This window comes from Gopherus flavomarginatus, chromosome 2 (genome assembly GCF_025201925.1).
Source record: "Gopherus flavomarginatus isolate rGopFla2 chromosome 2, rGopFla2.mat.asm, whole genome shotgun sequence".
Classification (NCBI taxonomy): domain Eukaryota; kingdom Metazoa; phylum Chordata; order Testudines; family Testudinidae; genus Gopherus; species Gopherus flavomarginatus.
In genome coordinates, this window is record NC_066618.1 from 78064334 (window position 1) to 78086892 (window position 22559).

Here is a 22559-nt window from a genome sequence, read left to right on the forward strand (position 1 = left end):
CCTTACAATGCAAATCAGTGCAAAACTTTGAGTAATTCATTTAAACTATAATACAGAAACTTATTTCCTGCACTCCTCAGAAGCAGTGCAAATGCTTGGGGGAGTTGGGGTAACAGAGGAACTGAGGGAGAGGGAAGGATCCTGGGAGTGAACCTGGAGAGTTGCTGGGTGTGGGTGGGAAAAGTATGGAACAGGGTTTTCTTGTGTCGGGGGGGGGGCTTGTTGGGGAGCTGGGGAGTCTCCCCTATGCAGACCCTGACTGATCCCTAGTCTGTCCCATTCAGTCAGCCACGTGTGGCCCCGCAGCCCTCCTCCCATTTAACCACTGGCACACCGCTGTCAGCCCACTAGCTTCTGAGCCCCCAACCCAGTCTTCCCAGCCCTTCTGAACCTATTCTGTCTGTGTCTCTCTTTTTCCCCTTCCCCCTCCCCTCCCCCGCCCCCCCAATATCCTGTGCCTCCTAACCTGGTTCTGTGGGCAGGGTGCTCTGATGAAAACATCTGGCTGCTGGCTATTACTGCTGGTGTCACAGCAGCCTCTGGTGGGCAAAAAGGGGAACTGTAGCACTTCTCAGAATGTATTTTCTGTGCAGGGGAAAAAAAAATTCTGCACCGAACATGAATTATGCATGTGCTCAGTGGTGCAGAAGTCCCTGAGGAGTATAAACTGCACTTTAGGAAATGTTACTAAAGTGAATTAACTTCAGATAACATTTTATTATTTGGTGGTATTAATAGATTACATGAAGCAAACACAAGCTACCTGTAATAACATTCCTTAATTGAAAATGTACAAGACTACTCGTTAGACATCTATTGGACTTGAATGTCTCTTATCCATTGAATGGAAACACCAGAACTCAAGAGTGAGTCCTGAATCAGACTTAAGTAGTTTGAAATAAGCAAATGAGGAAAAAACAAAAACTTACAACACCAATTGTATCTGTAACTATTTTTAACTCTTTATTTCAAGGAAGAAAAAAAAAATAAGAAGCAATCTTTGGGTCAAATCCTGAGATGTGCTGAGAACCTAAAAGTTCTGTTGGCTACAGCTCCCACTGAAGTCATGTGTAACACTGAAGGATGTTGCTTTTTATTGGACTTGAAGATCCGGAATTTTGACATGGGATTTGCTGTGTTGAACTGTGGGTTTGTGAGATACATTCAGCATTGTTACCACATTATTTGAGGCTGCTTTTTGGCAACCCCAAGTGTTCAAAAATCATGAGTCAGGCCTCAAGAAATAATCCTATTTACTTAAAGAGAATGAGATTTAAAAAAACCCAACACATTGAGTTCTTATTTGCCTTGTAGTTTTTGAGCCTTTAGAGTTCACACTTTCAAGCTTTTCTCTGCAGCCATGAAGGCTAGAAATGTGCTTGTTTTTTTAATGAAAACTGAGTTTCATGAAATCATGCGATTCCAGGAGCTTGGGCCTAAAGAAAATAATCAAATACTCATGATTTTATAGTGAATCTTTCAGCGTTGGCATCACTGCCATTGACTGCACTTTTCAGCTCCTGTCTGGCCTGAGAAAAGGATTGAGCATAGAATCCTAGGACTGGAAGGAACCTGGAGAGGGGGTTGGATGGGTTGGGGGTTCTGAGGGGTGCAGTCGGGGGCGGGAAGTGGGATGGGGTGGATGGGGGCAGGGGCCAGGCTGTTTGGGAAGGCACAGCCTTCCCTACCCAGCCCTCCATACAGTTGCACGATCCTGATGTGGCCCTCAGGCCAAAAAGTTTGCCCATCCCTGACAGGTGTTTAACATGCATGGATGTTCTAGCACAGGGGTAGGCAACCTATGGCATGCGTACCAAAGGCGGCACGCGAGCTGATTTTCAGTGGCACTCACACTGCCCGGGTCCTGGCCACCTGTCCAGGGGGCTCTGCGTTTTAATTTAATTTTAGATGAAGCTTCTTAAACGTTTTAAAACTCTTATTTACTTTACATACAACAATAGTTTAGTTATATATTATAGACTTTTGGAAAGAGACCTTCTAAAAACATTAAAATGTATTACTGGTACACGAAACCTTAAATTAGAGTGAATAAATGAAGACTTGGCACACCACTTCTGAAAGGTTGCCAACCCCTGTTCTAGTAGGACAATAGGGTCACACTTGGGCCTCTGGGACTAGGGACATGGTTGCCTTGGGATGTAGATCTTGATTACTAAACTGATGTTTGATAAGGTATTACCTTTCATCTTGTCCTGCTAAACGTATCCCCATTTAGCACTTCGGACTAGGCATTGTACTTGACTTCTTGGAGCTCTGAATGTACTGTTTGTTGAAGTTGTGCTTGGAGACAGGAAGAAATCCACTTTGTATACCTCCTCACGATAGCTGGGGACATCACAAGTTGATTAATCAACAACTGGATTTCAAGTAAAGAGAGAGTGCTACTGACAAGGTCAACACTGTGTATGATGGAGGAACTGGAGGAAGAGAGTCAGATTGCAGGAGGGACCTAGTTTGGTGTGCCACCTAAAGGCTCGAGTTGGGCCAAGCTACCACCAGACAAATGTAACAATGGTTTCTATACATGCTCAGTAAAGATAACTTTCCTAAAAATGCCTGCTTGCCTGCCACATCACTTATTTTTAACACGATGACAGTGATTTGTCCGTAAGAAGCTGCAGAGCACAGCAGGTAGCAGCGTGAATCATCGCACATATCACCCCCAGGTGCCCTGATTATTGCAGACAAGAACCTAGCCCAGGTTTGGACCTGAAGGAAGCAGTTGTTTGAGTTATACACAGATCTTGCCAACCAAGATGAGGAGTAAAGGAAGAAATTAATCTTGTGTTATCTCATGTGGGAGCATGGTAGAGAACTATAAGCCAGACTGAAGCGCACAACTGCCTCAGAAGTAGCAGCTGTTTGGAGCTGTAGTGACCATTGTTCTCCCAAGTGCAATGAAACTGTGAAGAACTTATGCACCCCTACAAAGGACAAATATGAGGGGGAAGGAACAGATCCCTGTGTGAAAGCATTATGGATATTGGTGACTACGTGCAATGCTGGAGATTTGGCAGACTTCCTCACTTGGGCTGAATGGGTTGTGGCACAAGGGACCACTGCCTGCCTGAGCTGTTGCTCCACGAGGGGATCTAATCTCAAATAGATCTCTGGACACGGCCTGTGCAGCAGACGACTCAACACAGGATAGAAAACTGTAGGAGTTCAAGCACCCACAGTGGTGCATGCTATGAGGTGGAAAAAGGAAGAGCAGGCCAGGACCAGGGCAGTCAGGGGTCTGTACCCATACTGAGTTGCATTTACTGTGGTAGATAGTCTAAGTGGGTGAAACAAAAGTGCCCTGTGCTCAGACAACATCAGTGTGGGGAAATGGAACAATTTGTTAGCTGCATGTGCAAGAACAGAGTTGGGCACTGGAGGGATTACAGTAGGGTCATACAGAAAATAGGTGGTCATTTCCATTCTGCAGTTTTCTGTCAGAGGAAGCAAGTGACACAGTACAACTGCTCAGCCAAAGAATTACCAGCTCTGGAAGAAGGCACTCCAGAATGGATCCAACCTCTGGAAAGACACAGCAAAAAGGGAACTAATGGAGTTGTAAGCAGTGCAGTGGCTCCCAGATCACATGAGGTGAACGCTCAGTAGGGACAAGTTTTATGACAAAACTGCAAGTGTCTACAAACCAACAGAGTGGAGAAGCACAGGAAATCACTGCATGTGAATCATTGAAATGCCACAAGTACCAGAGAGCATAGACACTGAGACTAATTCTGTGGACAGTCCTTCAGAGTAGGAGGAGAATCGAGAGAACCGATATGGAAAAGGGTGAAGGAGGCAGAAGTAGTGTGATCCAGGTCTGGTCACCTTTGAAGAAACTACATTATCTTGGGAAGTATAGGCCTGATTGAGTCTGCTGTAAAAATGTGGCTCATCTAGGCTAAGTACAGTAACCTGTGGCCTACAGGCGTTTTGTGGAAACAGAAGTTCATTAGCTATTGTGTGTTGGTTTATAAAATGTAGGGGATGGGGAATGTAGTATGAGTAGAATTAGAAAAAGAGGCTCACGTTGCTTAAGATCACACAGGAGTTTGGTGGGACACCAGGGACTAAGGAGTACAAGCTGGTGCAAGATGATACTAAATAAACACAGGCCACTCAGTTGGTTACACAGGCCTCTATACATGCTTAATAAAGATCTTCTGACAAATACCTGCTTGTTGGGTCACTTACTGCTAATGAAACAAGTACCAACCTGTGCTAGGAATATAGTCACATTAGCTAGTACTGCTTAGTGTTTTGGGGGTTACATACGCTAGGATCACCCTGCACAAGAATAACAAACTAATTTCCAAGGTATGCCATTATTCCTGGAGATGACATACTAGGAGTAATGTTTTTGAGAATGACACTGACATACCACTATAATGTGTCATTCCCATAAATGCCTCTTTTTCTAAAGACGTTAATTCAGAGTGCAACAGTTCAATTATCTGTAGATATAGATAGATATATGAGGGAAAGAAGAGTATGGGTAAATGGCTGCATTTAATTTTTATTTTTTATTTTTCTAATCATGGTTTTCCAATGCAATTTGTTTAATCTGTGTTTGCCTGGGGGAAGAAAAAAACCCAAACATTGTGCTAGCAGGTGTTGATCCTGCTAGGAAAAGGTAAAATGGACACTAACTCATTGAGGTGGGTGTCTAATGTCCTCACCCAGATTTAGAGAGACAGGACCTGTAGCAGCAAAAGCCAAAAAGAAAGGTCTGGGCTGAACTTCGTGTTTTGTAATTTCTGGGTTAATAAAACCAAACTCTGAAAGCTAGTGAATGTTAGGAGAGCAGGTTAGGAATATTAACTCTTTGCATCTTCACTTAGCTGTGTTTGAATGCCCAAGAAGGCATATCTAGACCACCATTGAAAATTGACTTTTAGGGTACATCTGCATAGCAATTAAATACTCACAGTTGGCCCGGGTCAGCTGACTCAGGCTGCTTGGTTGTAAAATTGCCGTGTAGATGTTCAGGCTTGGGCTGGTGCCTGAGCACTGGGACCCTAGGAGGCGGGAAGGTCCCAGAGCCCTGGCTCCAGCCTGAGCCCAAACATCTGCACTGCAAGTTTCTAGCCCTGCATCCTGAGCCCCATGAGCCTGAGTCAATTGCCCAGGCCATGCCACTGGTCTCTTATTCCAGGGTAGATATTCCCTCAGTATCCTTATTTTGATTTACATTCTCTTGACTGAAGTTTCTTCATGCTAGAAGGTTGTTTTTATAAGCTAAGTGTTTAGTTCTTCATCAACACAAGGCCCACTGAAGCTGTTGCAGAGCATCACACACACACACATTACTGATTTACGACTTTGCTCCTGGGATCATCAGTGTCAAGTATCCCACTGAGCTTTTCTTTGTTCTCCCATGCTAGATTGACGACTCTTGTGTTTATCACAAAAAGCAGACTAGCTCTGCAACTTCTTTGCAACTCTTTTGGCATAAAAATCAAATTATGGGGCACTGAATCAAGAAGGTCCTTTAAAAGTATTACTGAGCTGCTATGCCTGGAGTTTATTTATATGCCTGTCAAGTCTGTCTAACTAGTTTTAACTCCTCTGCATTAATATTTTGCACTTACATAGACCCTTTTATCCCAGAGGATCCCAAAATCCTTTGCAAACATAAATTATGGAACTGTGGTAGTAGTTCTTAATAGCTTTCCACTAAAAGCTCAATTCCAGTCTTATCTTACCTTCCCTTTCTCAAAGTATGCCCTTTTTCTCTCAAAATTCCACATTTATGGTCTTTCTGAAGCTCATATTTTAATCAAAACTTAAGGCGAATGAGGGGAGAAAAGGTTTCTGAGATATGAGACTTTGGAAAATGAGATGTAATTCACTTTTTGAAAATTATTCAATAGTTCCTAGAAGCTCCAAGAGCTAAACACTCGATAAACGCAAAGGGAGAGATGGTCTCTGCCCCATCTAAATAAGGCTTCTAACAGTCACTGGTTAATCCATATACAAAAAACTTCTGTCTCGATTATTTTAAATTTGTTTTAGTCCTATGATCTCATCCAGACTACTTCAGATAAAATTGGATACTTATTTTAGGAGTTAATTGCTAGCGCTATAGTTGGGTTTTTTTGTTTGTTTTGTTATGCTGTCAAATAAAATAAAAATACTATTAACCCTATTTTACAGATGAGGAAACTGCGGCGTGGACAGATTAGGTGATTTGCTTAAGGTCATGCAAGAAGTTTGGTATCGAACCCATGTTTTGTGAGGCTAATCCTGTGCTTCATTCCCTTTGAGAATGAAGGCCAATTTAAAGCTGGTCAAAAAACAAAACTTGTTTGAAAAACCAATCTCCAAAAAGTTTTTACAGAAACTCATTGAATTACTGTGACTTTTTTCAAAGATTGAATTCTAATTTTTTAAAAAAAAATTCATCCAAATTTTGAAAAATTTGGGGAGAGAAATAAGAGATTCATTCATCTATCTATCTAAAAATAATCAGAGTGAGAGATTCATTAGCCTCTCCCCCAGCATAAATATAATTACCCGCTCCAGTCCATATGTCTTGTTAGCTGTTCTAACCAGGCCTGCCCTTGGTACAAAGTAATCTATTATTTAATTAGTCTTAATCTATCAGAAAAAGACATGGTGGCAAAAAGGCCTGATTAGAAGATAAAGCTAGACAAATTCAGACAAGAAATACATCTCAGATTTTTTTAAAAATTTTAATTAACCATTGGAACAATTTATCTGAGGATGTGGTAGGGTTGCTACCACTTAGGCCACGTCCAGACTAGGAATTAAAATCGATTTTAGATACGCAACTTCAGCTACGTGAATAACGTAGCTGAAGTCGAATTTCTAAAATCGAGGTACTCACCAGTCTGGACGGCGCGGCATCGATGTCCGCGGCTCTCCGCGTCGATTCCGGAACTCCGTTCGGATTGATGGAGTTCCGGAATCGATGTAAGCGCGCTCGGGGATCGATACACCGCGTCCAGACTAGACGCGATATATCGATCCCCGAGCAATCGATTTTAACCCGCCGATGCCGCGGGTTAGTCTGGACGAGGGCTTACACACTTTAATTCGAGATTGGGATATCTCTTTCTAAAAGACATGCTATATCTTAAACAAAATTTATGGGTTTGATTCAGAAAGTACTGGATGAATTTCTTTGGACAGTGTAATATAGGAGGCAGAACTAATTATTATAATGACCCTTCCTGTCCTTAAAATGTATTCATCCAAATTATTCCAGAAAAACAGTAAAATATAGAATGTGTACAGCAAAGCCACCCATCCCCACCCTTTCTACATTGTCATTTAGTAATCCTCAACGTTTTCGTGAAGGAAAACAATCTTTAAAGGTGATGGCAAATAATTTTTTTGCCGTGTATTTTTATGGCACATGAATTGCAGTATAAGTGATGACAGTAAAGATTTATAATTCTGAGCCTGAAGCATCATGAGCATGGTGTCACATTTGAGTGGCAAGTATTTAATACTTGTTCTAATCTCGTCTTCATGGAGTGTTATGAGAATAGATCCATAAATGCTCAGATATTTCAGTTATAGGGGCATATATAAGTACCTAGATAGGCCGGAATAGGCCCATATCCAGACTCGCTTTCACATTTGTTCTCTCCCTTTACATATAAAGCTAGCTTATTTTTACAAGAGGAACTATGATTGAGCTTTGGGGGTGATGTGATTTCCTTTTGCTTGGGACAGCAAGTCTGACTGTGGGTCAGGATAGAGAGAGACGATCTGGAAATGGAAAGAACTTTGTATTTAATCACACTTTAAAAAGCAAAGTAACAAATTATTCTAAACAAATCATATTTTAAAGGTAGAATACAATGATAGGCTTCATTAGCAGATACTTGCTTTTAATTTTCCATTGTATCATAGACAGCTTTGTAGGGGTAGAAAAAGAACAGTTATTCCCATAAAATATTTGTAAAGGTTTTCCTATATTAAGAACTGTTGAGATCCATGAAACAATACTGGTTTCCGCTAAATATAGGCATCTCTATTTACATGGCCTAACAGGAAGGTGGAGATTTAAAAATAACAAAGAATCAGTGACTTTATTAATAAAGCAGCTGTATAGAGCATTGTTCTCTTGAAGAAAGTTTTTTAAATATTGTTTAAACAAAGCTGATTGCATAAATAAAGCTCAGCTCTTCAGTCACAAACCACCATTGTTAGGAATTCTTTTAAAAAGAACTGTGCTAATGTATATACAAACACTTAATGGCAAAACTGCGGCAAAGAGAGAGAGATCCAAAATAACTATTGTTGGAAGAATATAGTGGGGAGGAAGGGGATTGGCAAGGGGAAGAAGTATTATTGCTGTAATTATTTCTCAATTTATCGTCAGAATAAGTGGAATAGGAAGCAGGAGGAGCCAGCTTTTCTTGTAATATATATAAAAAATCTTTAAAATAATCTAAACCAGTTTCCACCACCTAATTAAGAATGCAGTTGTGATTTACATCCCAATGGGAATTCAGTATCCTGAATATGCATATGGGGGTGGGTGGGGGGAGGAAAGATATGTTTTATAACATAGGCTCTTAACAAGGAAGAGGGGGATGGGGATGGGGATGACTGCCAACAGCCAGATGTAATTAGGAGGGACAAGATCAAGGAAAAAGAACACATCTAGGAACTGTTAATCCTTTCCAGTTATACACATTTAATAAAATATGCCATATTCCCTCAACAAACAGGAATTGAATACTTTTAATATTCCAATTTTTGTAAAAGCCATATGCAGCCAAAAGCACATTATCCCATTTCCTTAAAGGAGAGTAAGTTGCAATTTTAACCTTCCCTACCCCCAATTTAGAACCTCCTCTGCACACACAATTTGCCACCAGTAATTTAATTTAACAAATTTTTATAAACCATCCAATTTTTCCATTTGAAATGTTAGGGGAATTCATTCCCAGCATGCTTCTGAAAACCTCTAGAAAACTCTGTAATGGATCTGTGTTGCAGACCACATGCACAGAATTTGTGTGCATCAAAGATGTACACCCAGGGATCTTGGACCAGAACCCTGGTCTTCATCTCCAGAAGTACAGCCTCTACCACTTGACCTTAGGCTCTAATACTGCTCCTGCAGAAACCTCTATATCTTCTCTGTGGGCTAGTACTAGAAAAACATTATACACTTAGTCATACACACAAAGCTAGTACATTACACCTATCCTATCTTTTATTTAATCTTCAGGTCATCTTTCTCAGCAGTTCCAGCTGAGACTAAAAACCTTTGAGTTTCCAATGTGAGAACTCACTTTGTATGGCAAGGGACTCTTTCTAAATGTGAAAAAAATAAATTTCTATCCAAACTCCACTCCAAATCCAAATCTCAAAATGAGAGGTAAATGTGGAATTTTTACAAGTTGCCTGTGCGGCTCTTCTTTTTTGTTACACCTGGACCTTTTGCCAATGATGTTCCCGCACTGGCCAAACTAATAAAAGGCAGTGGCTTAAATATCAATGTTGTCCGTCACCTAGCTTGCAAGTAAAGGGTTTTCAGCTAGCCATTGAATGTCCACTGTCGCTACCATTGCAGAGAAGCAGCTGTGTGAGCTCTTTCCCTCACTACCAGTGAGGAACTGATAGAGCCCACCAATGTACCACCTTCAAACATGCATTATACTTGTATTGCATGGAGATATTTAAGAATTAGTGCTGATCCTGAACAAAATCATGTGATATAGATTGAAGTTACTGAAGATGGGAGTAATGACAAGTCAGCTCACTAAATTGAAATATAATGTGTTTTTGTTCTTTGGAGAAACCAGCTACAACTTTGAAATGAAAATGACAATGCATTTTGGAGATTTATGTTAAAAATAAACAAATTCAGGTGCTGCTGCTGTTTTTTACGTCATCTTACTTTTTTTAACCTGAATTTTCTAATGTGCGACACCCTTTTTCCCCCTCAATTTTTCTTGAGACTGGAGCTGTTTGTACCAAATCTGTGTTGCATGCGCTCTTCCATCAAAATCACATCAAGGGTATGTATAAATGCAACACTTATAAAATATTTACATATGGCGTATGTATGTAATATGCTATAGAGCAGGGGTAGGCAAACTACGGCACGCATACCGAAGGCAGCACGCGAGCTGATTTTCAGTGGCACTCACACTTCCGGGGTGCTGGCCACCGGTCTGGGGCGCTGTGCATTTTAATTTAACTTTTAAATGAAGCTTCTTAAACATTTTGAAAACCTTATTTACTTTACTTTACATACAACAATAGTTTAGTTATATATTATAGACTTATAGAAAGAGACCTTCTAAAAACATTTAAATGTATTACCGGCACACGAAACCTTAAATTAGAGTGAATAAATGAAGACTTGGCACACTACTTCTGAAAGGTTGCCGACCTCTGTGTGTGTGTGTGTGTGTGTGTGTGTGTGTGTGTGTGTGTGTGTGTAAAATTATGGTGCTTAGTAAAAATCTTTAAAATCTACCTTTGGAAACACTAAGGAGAAAATTTCAGCACAAGGTAACTGTGCTGAAATTTTTATTTATTTTTATTTATTTTTGGGTCTAATATCCCTGTCTTGCTTTAAATTTGTTTCTCTGCCACTAAAAAGCAAAGCATAACAGGTTACTTTTAGTTTTCAGGAGTTACTCACTGGAATTCCTATCATGAGCTGCAGCCCACAATATTTGCCTTACTAATGCCGTTTCACCCAAGTGTGTCAGGAAAATGTAGCTACACTAAAGCTAAACTCTAAATCAGTCAGATTAATCACCTTCTCCTTAAGTAATCTACAAATGTGAGATGGGGGAAGGGGAATTGTAATTACCATAGTGACCCACTATGAAGGTGGAAGGAAAAGGGAGGAAGCACTATTCCTTTCATTCACATCTGTCATGATCATTAGGGAATGGACCAGACAATCGCCTTGTAATAAGGTCAGGTTTAGAGATTAATAGGGATGGAGGCTACAGCATTCTAAATGTTCTACCACCAAGTGCCCTTCCAGAGGGAGAGTGGGGAAGAATAGTGCTTTTCCCTATGAAATTGACCATTATTCATCAGCAACATTCCACCCCATCCCTCTTGCTTTTTGCATTCAAACGTGTCATAGATGAGCGTGGTGTTGATGGCAATATCAATTCACTTGTAATTAGTCATCTGCAGTTTAGCCTTCTATATTAGAAAATGAACTGCTGTCAAATCTAAATGATCTGTGAGGATCTATTCTTTATGCGCCCCAACTCGAAAAATATTTTGCTGGATATTGAGCTCTTTGGGCTAGAGACCAGGCCTTATTCTTTATTTTGAAAAGTCACGAGTGTCCTATCTAAATATTTAATAATTAATACTGCAATGTTATCTAAGGTCTTGTCTACACCGCCTCACAGTGTGATCTGCAGAGCTCACCAAAGTGGTGCATGCTAACTGCCCTGTGTGAATGCTGCTGGAGGGAACTAAAAGGTAGCTAGTTCACATTAATGTAGCCCTCTTTCAAACAGTCCAGGGTTCTGGGAGACAGGGAGTCTGGTCTGGGAGGTCTCTCTGGTGGGAGGGGTGGTGGGGAAATGAGTCCTACCCAGTCTCTCACCCCGGACCAGCCCTTGAAGAGGGGTAAAAAGCGGTAATTGAAGCTGTCAGTGACCAGCCAGATTAGGGGCTCCAGCTCCTGGGCCCCCTCCCTGCCATACTCAGCTCTCTATTTCCCAGAACCCTGGGCTCCCATCTCCTCCACTTCTGAGCCTGCTCCGGAAGGAGAGATGGTGACTTGGCAAGGACGCTCAAGTGAATTTATATTAATGTCTATGGCTGGGGGTGGGAGGCTGATGCGTGCCCCCCCCCCCTTGATGCAGAGGTGCAACAAGACTTTTCTGAAGTAGTGGGGACATGTCATGCCCTGATGCAAAGTTTGAGCCTCATAAGGAAGACCTGGTCCCTGTCTCCAAAAAAGCTTATAATCTAAGGCACGTGACTTTTTTATAGTTCTTCGGGTGAATACTTAAAATACTATATATAATTGGGAGTGACTTTCTGTTTTGTGTGTAGAATTATTAATTTTATTTACAGGGCTGTTCCCCCAAGAGGACAACCAGCTTGTTAAGTAGCTAATCAAGAGACTGCCATTGCAGAAAGCTGTGAGGTACCCCACTCCCCTTAGCAAAAATAATTGCTTCAGGATTTTGATGCATACTGAATGCTGATTGGCTGGTGAGGAGGGACTGATTTACAGTACTTTGTACTGTGAAGTACTTGTATTAAATTTCACATTTAACAATAGACTGATTTGTATGAGGCTTAGAACAGAAGATGGATAGGCTGAGCAATTGTATCACTGTAGCTGATTAGGAAAATCTCACTGTCATAATTTACTCTGGAACTCTGACACTGCTCCAAAAGAAGTATAAATTAAATGTATACTTAAAATAGATTTTAAGAAATTTTCCCTCTGGAATTTGATCACGTGGTTTTTACTGTACTTAGTTTAATTCCTGAAAGCTCTTTTCTCCAAGATAATGACTTGATCAATCTCTAGACTGATCTCTGGTTCATTTATTCAGTATGGACAGTCTTTCATCCACATTTTCACAAGGGAGATTATATATAATCTCATGCTCCCATGAGGAAATGTGGATGAAAGACTGCCCATACGGGATATATCCAGTTCTACGAAGGGACTTAAGTGCTATGATGCTTAGCACTGAAATGCCTAGCTTTCCTACACCTAGAAAATCACAGGAACAAAACTGTGATCCACAAAGCCTAAGTTAGGCACCTAGCCTCCCTATACACTGAGTGGGGCAAGATAGGATGCCTTAGAATGCAATCTACAAAAGCCAGCACTGTAGGTGGGGAGCCATTTAAACTACCCGATGGGAGATGCCAGCCAGAGGGGTGTATCTTAAGCCCTGATCTTCTCATGAAATCACCTAAGGGCTGTGGGAGGTGCTTGTTCCTGCTTAGCGATCCACAGACAGGAGCCTGTCTCCTGGAGTCAGGAGGCTTAGGCGCTTAAGTATTGTGGGAATGTGGCCTTATTCTGTTGTATCTAGTTTTTTGATCTACATACAGTATGTCATACATACATATATACATGTAAACTGCCACTTGTATATTACAGGTATTCTAAGACCTGGCTCTGAATTTTTTTATAAAAATAATTCTAGTGTTTTAAAGTAGTGTTTTCTTTTAACAGAGAAGAAAAACTGTCACTCAGTGCTATACTAACATGTTCCAAAATCGTCCTTAAAAAAAGAGCAGTGATTGTGCTCCCTCTAGTGGCTAAACAAGAAGTTGTTTTTATGTTACATACAATCCCAAGAGGATGGTGGGAATTGGATTCAAAAACCCTCCTTGGAGAAGCTATTTGAATAATGTTTCTGAGGGAAAAAAACATTATACAATATCTAGCACACACCTGCCTCTCCCCACCACCCAAATCTCACAGGTACCCCTTCTGTGTCCCATCTTTTATGAAAAATAAAGGACAAAGGTGTTTTTGTTTTGGGGGGATGGGGCTTAGGGGCAACATCCTACAAAATTGCATTTGTGGTACAGGATGGTGTGTATCAATGTCTGACCCATTCTGTTAACATTGATAGGAAATCTACTCTTAAATCAGATCAAATAGTCCCTGTTGGATACAGGTTGTGTGGGATGTTTACCACAAAATAAGGGAAGGCCCTGAAAATGCAGAATTGGTGGTCTTTTGTCACTATGTAGTGGCCCAGTGGACTTCAGACTCTCTAGTTCTCCCCTCCCCAAAGGCCAGAAATATGGACTGAGGGTGCCACAGGGCAACCAAGATGAGTGAGTGACAGTTCCCCAATGGAAGAGGAGGAGCTACCAGGACTTTCTTTCCCCAGGGGTGCAGGGCCTGGGGAAGAAGAAAGGCGAGTGGGAGAGGCAGATTAGCTTCAGCTGCCCCTGCTGTGTCTCAGCTGGCAGATTTGGTCTCAGGAAAGAGATATGGTGCCTCATTTCCTCCCTGCTAGATTCAGGCCATGTCTAGGTTTCTTGCATGTTAGCAGCTGCAGGAAATCATTCCTCCACCAAATGAACAGACCTGCTGGTTGCACATCAGGTTCTTCCCATTGTGCCCTCTGTCCGTACTAGTGCTGACCCTGTATGTATCCCACAATGCACCTGCATATGGGAGCCCTTAAAGGATCCCTTGGATGCACTTCTGGGATGGAAAAGTGTGATAAGTTTCAGGAACTGTGCCACTCTTTTTTCATTTTATGAAACTGGGTGAAACCTGGACTTTCCCCCCATTGTTTCTGCTATGATGAGTGGGGTTTTTTTGGGAGAGGGGGTTGTGTTGTGTGTGTGTGGGTTGTTTTTTTAGGGTGTCTGAACAGCGATTTTAAATTATATTGCTGAGCCAACAAGTGAATGCAAAAGGGAAATGACATCCGTTTTAGTGAGAGAGACAAGGTGGGTAAGAGATCTTTTACTGGACCAACTTCTGTTGATGGAAAGGAGAAGCTTTCAATCTTCACAGAGGTCATCTTCGGGGCTCACCAACAGAAGTTTCGTCCAATAAATGATATTTCCTCTCCTACCTTGTCTTTCTCATATCTTGGGACCAACACAGCTACAACACTACAAACCATGGAAGATACCAGTTTTAAAGTGGAGCATTACAGCATTTGTAACATGGGTGTCATAGGGCAGTTCAAGGATGGTACATTCACATAATCCACTTCTTGCTTTTTAGTAAGTTTGCTGTTGTGATTGTGCGTGTGCGCTCACTCGCGCTCTCACATGCACAGATTCAGTCTCATATTTCCAGTATAGCTGTAAACAGCCAGATTTAGCCATCCAAGTTCTGACTCATACATAGTTTCATCCTTGATGGCACCCATGACATATGACTAGCTGCTTGTTATACCAACAGTGCTACAAAACTTTTCATTTAAAAAGTGGGTCAAAATCTTCATACTTAGGTGCCTAATGTTGTCTGATTTAGGGTATGTCTACACTATGGGATTATTCCGATTTTACAGAAACCGTTTTTTAAGCAGATTGTCTAAAGTCGAGTGCACGCGGCCACACTAAGCACATTAATTCGGCGGTGTGTGTCCATGTACCAAGGCTATCGTCGACTTGCGGAGTTTTGCACTGTGGGTAGCTATCCCATAATTCCTGCAGTCTGCCCTGCCCATTGGAATTCTGGGTTGAGATCCCAATGCATGATGGGGCAAAAACAGTGTCGCGGGTGATTCTGGGTAAATGTCGTCACTCAATCCTTCCTCCATGAAAGCAACGGCAGACAATCATTTCACGCCCTCTTTCCCTGGATTGCCCTGGTAGACGCCATAGCATGGCAATCACACTGCCTGTTTATCCTTTTGTCATTGTCACCGTATGTATACTGGATGCTGCTGACAGACATGGTATTGCAGTGCTACACAGCAGCATTCATTTGCCTTTGCAAGGTAGCAGAGACGGTTACCAGTCCTTTTGCACCGTCTGCTGTCATGGGTGCTCCTGGCTGGCCTCATTGAGGTCGGCTGGGGGCGCATGGACAAAAATGGGAATGACTCCCATTCTTTGTTTTGTCTAAAAATAGTCAGTCCTTCCTAGAATATGGGGCAAGTCTACTAGAGAACCAGAGAGCACAGCTGCTCTGAGTCAGAGCCCCAGATATCCTGCAGAAATAATAGGCTGCATGCCATTCTAGGGGGTGCCCCTGCAACAACCCCACCTGTTGCTTCTCTCCTCCCACACCCCTGCTGGACTACCGTGGCAGTGTCCCCCCATTTGTGTGATGAAGTAATAAAGAACGCAGGAATAAGAAACACTGACTTTTTAGTGAGATTAAATGAGGGGGAGGCAGCCTCCCGCTGCTATGATAGTCCAAAATCTTCATTAGACATGAAGGGCGGGCGGGGAGGAGCTCAGCCTCCAGCTGCTAGGATGAGGATGGTTACCAAGCCTTTTGTACCATCTGCCTCTCCAGGAGAAGCTTAAAGAAGGGAATGACAGGGAGTCATTCCCATTTTTGCCCAGGCCCACCTCACCGAGGCCAGCCAGGAGCACTCACGTGATGATGACGGTTTCCAAGCCTTTTGTACTGTCTGCCATCAGGAAAGGAAGGGGAGGGGAGGCTGCTGTTCAGCGCTGCACCACCGCGGCTACCAGCAGCATGCAGTAGACATACGGTGACATTGAAAAAAGGCGAGAAATGATTTTTTTTCCCTTTTTTTTTTTTTTTTTTTTCTTTCATGGGGGTGAGGGGGTAAATTGACGGGAGATACCCTGAACCACCTGGGACAATGTTTTTGACCCTTCAGGCACTGGGAGCTCAGCCAAGAATGCAAATGCTTTTCGGAGACCGCGGGGACTGTGGATAGCTGGAGTCCTCAGTCCCCCCTCCCTCCCTCCCTCCATGAGCGTCCATTTGATTCTTTGGCTTTCCGTTATGCTTGTCACGCAGCACTGTGTTGAATCCCTGCTGTGGCCTCTGTCTGGAGAATTTTTCAAATGCTTTATCATTTCGTCTTCTGGAACTGAGCTCTGCTACAACAGATTTGTCTCCCCATAAAGTGATCAGACCCAGTATCTCCTGTACAGTTCATGCTGATCAGTGCTCCACGCTGGGCAAACAGGAAATGAAATTCAAAGGTTCACGTGGCTTTTCCTGTCTACCTGGCCAGTGCATCTGAGTTCAGACTGCTGTCCAGAGCGGTCACAATGGTGCACTGTGGAATAGCGCCCGGAGACCAATACCGTCAAATTGTGGCCACACTAACCCTAATCCAACATGGCAATGCCGATTTCAGTGCTACTCCCCTTCTCAGGGAGGAGTACAGGGATCAGTATTAAGAGCCCTTTATATCGAAATAAAGGTCTTTGTTGTGTGGACGGGTGCAGGGTTAATTCGGTTTAATGCTGCTAAATTTGGTATAAATGCATAGTGTAGACCAGGCCTTAGTGAGGTGGTGGCTTCAGCAGGCACTGAAGATACAGAAAATCAGGATACTCATTTAGGGATACGTATGTAGGTGCCTAATTTTAGGGACCCAAGTTTGAAAATGTTGGCCTTGTTACAAAGTCCTTTCCTCCTTATGGTGTCTGCTTGCTACTTAAACATACAGTATTAATATATTTTGTATGTTTAACCAGGGAACAGCTAAACTGTCACAACATTTGAGATCATAGGTAAAATCCTAGACCTTAATGCACATTGAGGAAAAATTACCTGCCCATATGACATACTGCAGAGCAAAATCCCTACACCTTATTAGAACTGGCAAAACAAGACCAAACTCACAAAGCACTTACCCTTTACAGCCCGTAGCCTCTCTCACTAGCTCACACATGCATTGGTTTCTTCTTTTCATGCTAACTTTTTTCAGAATTATTTTTTGCTCCAGGATCCCAGAGTTGTTATAAATAAGCCTGTTATTCTGTATTATTGATTTTCTAAATTTAAAGCAAATATTTTAGCTAATATTACACTCCAGAGTATCTGGTCATAATCTGCTGTGTTCTCAAGTATGGAGCTTTCAGCCCGCTGTCTCACGGTACATCTGAAGTAGTTCAGTCCTATATTATTACATACACACTGAGTTAAGCAATGTGAAAAGGCCCCCTACGTGCCTTGGTTGCTATCCTCTTCTTTATGGTCTATCTGTTGTTGGTGAAATTCTGTACTCTGACACACGAGAAAGCGTTTGAGGATAGTCCAGCTCTCCTTGGCTGAGATTTGTTATCTAGTCTGCAGGAGGAACTACAAAAGCAAAGCATTCTGTGCTTTAGCAGATGCATGAGTGCAGCCAGTTTCTAACCAATCCACTGAAAGAACAAGTGCCCCAATGTCAGGGACAAACAGAATATTATGAGACGGGCTCTCATCATTGCGGAAACTCTTAACTACTTAGCATGCTGAGCTCAATATGAAGATGGGAACAATGAAAGGGCTCATTCTAGTCTCTCTATCCTAGATATCTATGTTGTTTTGACTTCTTAGATGTTTTGCTAAATGCTGACTGCCACTATGAACTCAACCAATTTACAGTACCAATCTACATCTGCAGTAACCCCATTTACTGTATAACTTAACAAAACAGAGTTATGGTTCCCAGTGTGAGTCAGTGACCATGAAATAGTCTGACCTTTTAGTTCTAATCTAGACCTCTGAAATACTATTTCAGTCTGTCAGCTCCTATAATATACAGTAACTGTCTCCTGATCCAACTGAAAATGTCAAATATACTCCAATACTAAATTATTGTCATTCTGATTAATATGAGCAAATAACCTTTTAGAGTGTATATCTTACAAGTTTCCTGGAATAATATCTGTTCTGCATCTTAATTACTACTTAAACAAATTGCTTTACCACTGATGGGGACTAGCAAATGAATAATAATACAAATTCAAAATCCATTCTTTGAAATGCATGCCAAACAAGAATTAAAATGCATGCGTTCCTGAGAGAAGTGAGTAATATCTATTAAAAATACTGCTGGAAAAACAGTGATCAGCCAAAAAAGAATACAAACTAGCTAATATGTTTTGCTAGGTGAATTTTGTGATTGTATAAGATTAACATCCTTGATAACCTGAAAGAAGTTTTTTAAATAATTTACTGTTTGTGTGTATTTTTTTTAACCATAGCACAAACGATTTTATGTAGAAAATGGGGGTCCCATTATTGGTCATCCTATGTATGTTGAATTAGGCCTTAGGAAATTTTTTTGTAAGAAACAAAAATATGCAAAAAACAGTAAGGCCCAAATCTGCAAAGGGACTTTGACATTTGCTGAGCATTGTGGTGCCTAGAAAATCGCAAGAACACTGTGATCCACAAAGCCTGAGTTAGGTGCCTAGACTGCTGTACAGTGAATTGAAAGAGATAGGCACCTTAGAACAAGATCTGTAAAATCAGCACGTTTGTTCGGGAGCTGCCTAAGCAGCTAAGCAATAAAGATGCCAATTGGAGAGGAATGTGCTAAGCTTCATCCCTCTCAGAGATAGAAGCTGGTTGGCCGAGGCCCCCCATGTGATGATGGGTGGCTCTCCCTGGGGGTGTTGGCCCGAGCAGCAGTGCGCATGCCCAGAGGCAGAAGCATAGGCATCTACAGGGTTACGCAGCAGCTATGGGGGCATTTTGCAGATCAGTGATGCCTAAAAATGGGATGCAAGTGCTTTAAAATGAGACTTAAGGTGTGATCCATGATTGTTCTTAGGTGCCTAGTGCCTATTTTAAAAGCTGTCAGAAACTAACACACTTTTGGCAAGTAGATAATGCTGTATTCTTATCAGGTTTTTTTGGGCTCTTCCTGTTTTTGTTCTTGGTATGTTGCCAATAATTAGGTCCATGTTAAAATGGGGTTCAGACAATTACTTGTTAAACCTATATCACAATTATTTATTGATATAACTTTTCTAGGTAATAAATTTTGAATAGTGATGACTAGACACAAAAATACATTTTGTACCCCAAGAAAGAGAAGCTGATAATGAAATTTAATTGGCTAAACAGATTTTTAAAGTGGTTGCTGTATTAGCATTTGATTGTTGGTATTAATATAATCAACTGTAGTTTGTGCAACTTAAGGCATTAGATAACTGAGTTGCTGCAGCTTGTAGAATGTTGCCAGAACTAGAAGTATAAAGAACTATCTGAAACCTTGATATTCAGCTGGTAACATTTATAAAAGGATAACGACATATGGTGTCCAGATGTCCCATTTTTATAAGGACAGTCCTGTTCTTTGGGACTTTTTCTTATGAGGCCTGTTGCACGCACGCACACACCCCGTTTTTTCACAGTTGCTATCTGGTCACCCTATAGATACAGATCTAGAACTAGTCTGTTAATGCTGCTTGAAATGTTTGTTGGGCAATGCTGACCTCCAGTGGTAGGAGATGCTAATCACAGGTTGTTATATCTTTCTTGGAGAGATATTCCAGGACTAAGTACAGTACTTATTTAAAAACCACTATGGATGTAGACGCCGTCTACACCAACATTCCACACAAAGATGGACTACAAGCTGTCAGAAACAGCATCCCCAATAATGTTACAACAAACCTGGTGGCTGAATTTTGTGACTTTGTCCTCACCCACAACTATTTCACATTTGGGGACAATATATACCTTCAAGTCAGTAGCACTACCATGGATACCTGCATGGCCTCACAGTATGCCAACATTTTTATGGCTGACTTAGAACAATGCTTCCTCAGCTCTAGTCACCTAACGCCCCTACTCTACTTGCTCTACGTTGATGACATCATCATCTGGACCCATGGAAAAGAAGCCCTTGAGGAATTTCACCATGATTTCAACAATTTCCATCCCACCATCAACCTCAGCCTGGACCAGTTCACACAAGAGATCCACTTCCTGGACACTACAGTGCTAATAAGCGATGGTCACATAAACACCACCCTATACCGGAAACCTACTGACTGCTATACTTACCTACATGCCTCCAGCTTTCATCCAGACCACATCACACGATCCAAGTGATTTTATGGACTCAATTCTGCACCATTGAAGTCAGTGGGAGCATGGCCACTTAATTGCATTAGAGCAGGAACAAACCTGATGGAAGTGAAATTGTGGGGAAACTATCTGATTCTTCTGCATTTTTCCCAATTGTATAAATATGCAATAGGCAGGAGAAACATCATCTTGTTCCATTTCTCCCTATTAGGTGACTTGCCGGGGAGTCTGAGTGGTGTGGAACAGGGAAGGAATCAAAATTCTTTTTCTTTTAAAATATAAGAAATGTAGGTCCAGATTCTGGCCCTGCTAAAGTTAATTATTTACCATTGTGAAGAACTTAAAATTATATTCTTCTCTGTAATTGAGGTTTTATAATTTATGGGCAACTCGCAAAAATGTATAAATGGAAAAAATCTCAATATAAGAAATGTCACTTCACTGATATTGCTACGATAACAAAACGCACATTGGTGTCGTATAGCTAATAAGCTAGTATTCAATCACAGTTACTAACATTCACTGTAATACTGTCTCCCATTATTTCTGTGCAAGAATGTCAGTCTATCTTCTTTTCCCTATTCTGGCAAATATCACACATCAGCCTACTCAGGTTTTAGTCTCTTCAGTTCCATAAAATACTTTGAGAATTTTACTTCTTTCCATTATTTTAATTATTGCCAGGAGTGACTTCAATTACGTTCCATTTCCCTGCCTCCTCCACTCTCTCCCCTCCCCATCCTCCAATTTTATTAAAAGGAGCAATTTGGAAAGAAATGAACCATCTCTTCAATAGCTACAAAATCACATTAATTCATGCCTTCTTTAAAGGATGTTTGTGCCCATATTTCTACTACACAACATCCAGTCCAATACATCTCTTAGTTAGAACTTTTTATTGTAGCATACAAGAAACGGGCAATGCCTTTTCCACTGTACGGTGTTGACTCAAAGGTCCTTAGGGATGTTGCTTGAAAACTACATTTCTAAAAGTGTGTGTGTGTGTGTGTGTGTGTGTGTTCTAAATCTATATGATTTTTTTTCCCTCCACAATCTTTACAGGTGCTAGGGCTGCTGGTATGGACACTGATCGCTGGAACAGAGTATTTCCTGTATCCTGCCTTCGGCTGGGTGATGTTTGTAGCTGTATTTTACTGGGTTCTCACGGTCTTCTTTTTGATCATCTACATGACAATGACCTACACTAGGATTCCCCAGGTGCCATGGACCACGGTGGTAAGTATGCACAATCTTTGTTGTTGCTGTGTTTGGTTTTTTTTATTGTTTAGTTTGTACAAGAGAGAAGAAGACATTGATGTACTCCATAATTGTAGTTAAGGAACTATAATGTGCTTTCACACTTCCTTTTTTATTTATAATTAACATCTGTCCATGTTCCTGACACTGGCTGTTGTCACATCATTCATCTAAAGCTTGGTCTACTGCAAAACCCCTTTCCTCACACCCAGACTAGGTAGGGTGTACCCTGGAGATCCTTCTGTCTTCATTTTCACTTCTTCCCATTCCTAGACTGCAACACCCACTTTCTCACTCAAAAGACCAGGGGAGCAAATTCACTGTGAAGTTATTGCTACTCTTACTACATGGACTAACCAGCAGGAATATCCATATTGTGTAGTACGCTGTCAGGCTTTATTTGCCTAACCATCATGGTTCCTTTAACTCCATTTCCTTTTGGTCATTGGTCTATCTAATGTCTTATTTTCCAAGAATGGAAATGTGTACCTGTTACACATGCTATAATACAATGTGGCTCTTTGTCCCCTTGTAGTGGCTAGACCCCATATGGAGTTTTGACTCTAGCCTCTGAGCTAATGGACCTGGCTCTGTAGGTAAGCCGTAAAGGACCCTTGTTGAATCATCTATAGGGCTTGTACCTAGAACCTCTGGATCTGAAAGCCTCAGCCTGCACTTTTTGAGATAAAGGACCAAGTGATGGACTCAGAGGCAGCAGCAGACTCATAAACGCATATATGTTCTAGCCACTAGAGGGGGACATAGTGCTGCAGTGTTTGTGTGAACTATTTTAAATTGCATGCCAGTCCAACCTTCTCTCATTAAATCCTTTCTATTA

General features: G+C 41.5%; 1 protein-coding gene across 1 annotated transcript in view; it reads left to right on the plus strand.

Moving 5' to 3' along the window:
* Nucleotides 1-22559, plus strand: part of CMTM8 (CKLF like MARVEL transmembrane domain containing 8) — a 46804-nt gene that overhangs the window by 12460 nt on the left and 11785 nt on the right. The window contains exon 2 of the mRNA XM_050938556.1: nucleotides 21527-21700. Within this exon, the coding sequence (XP_050794513.1) occupies nucleotides 21527-21700 (174 nt within the window). The remainder of the gene's footprint in view (nucleotides 1-21526; nucleotides 21701-22559) is intronic.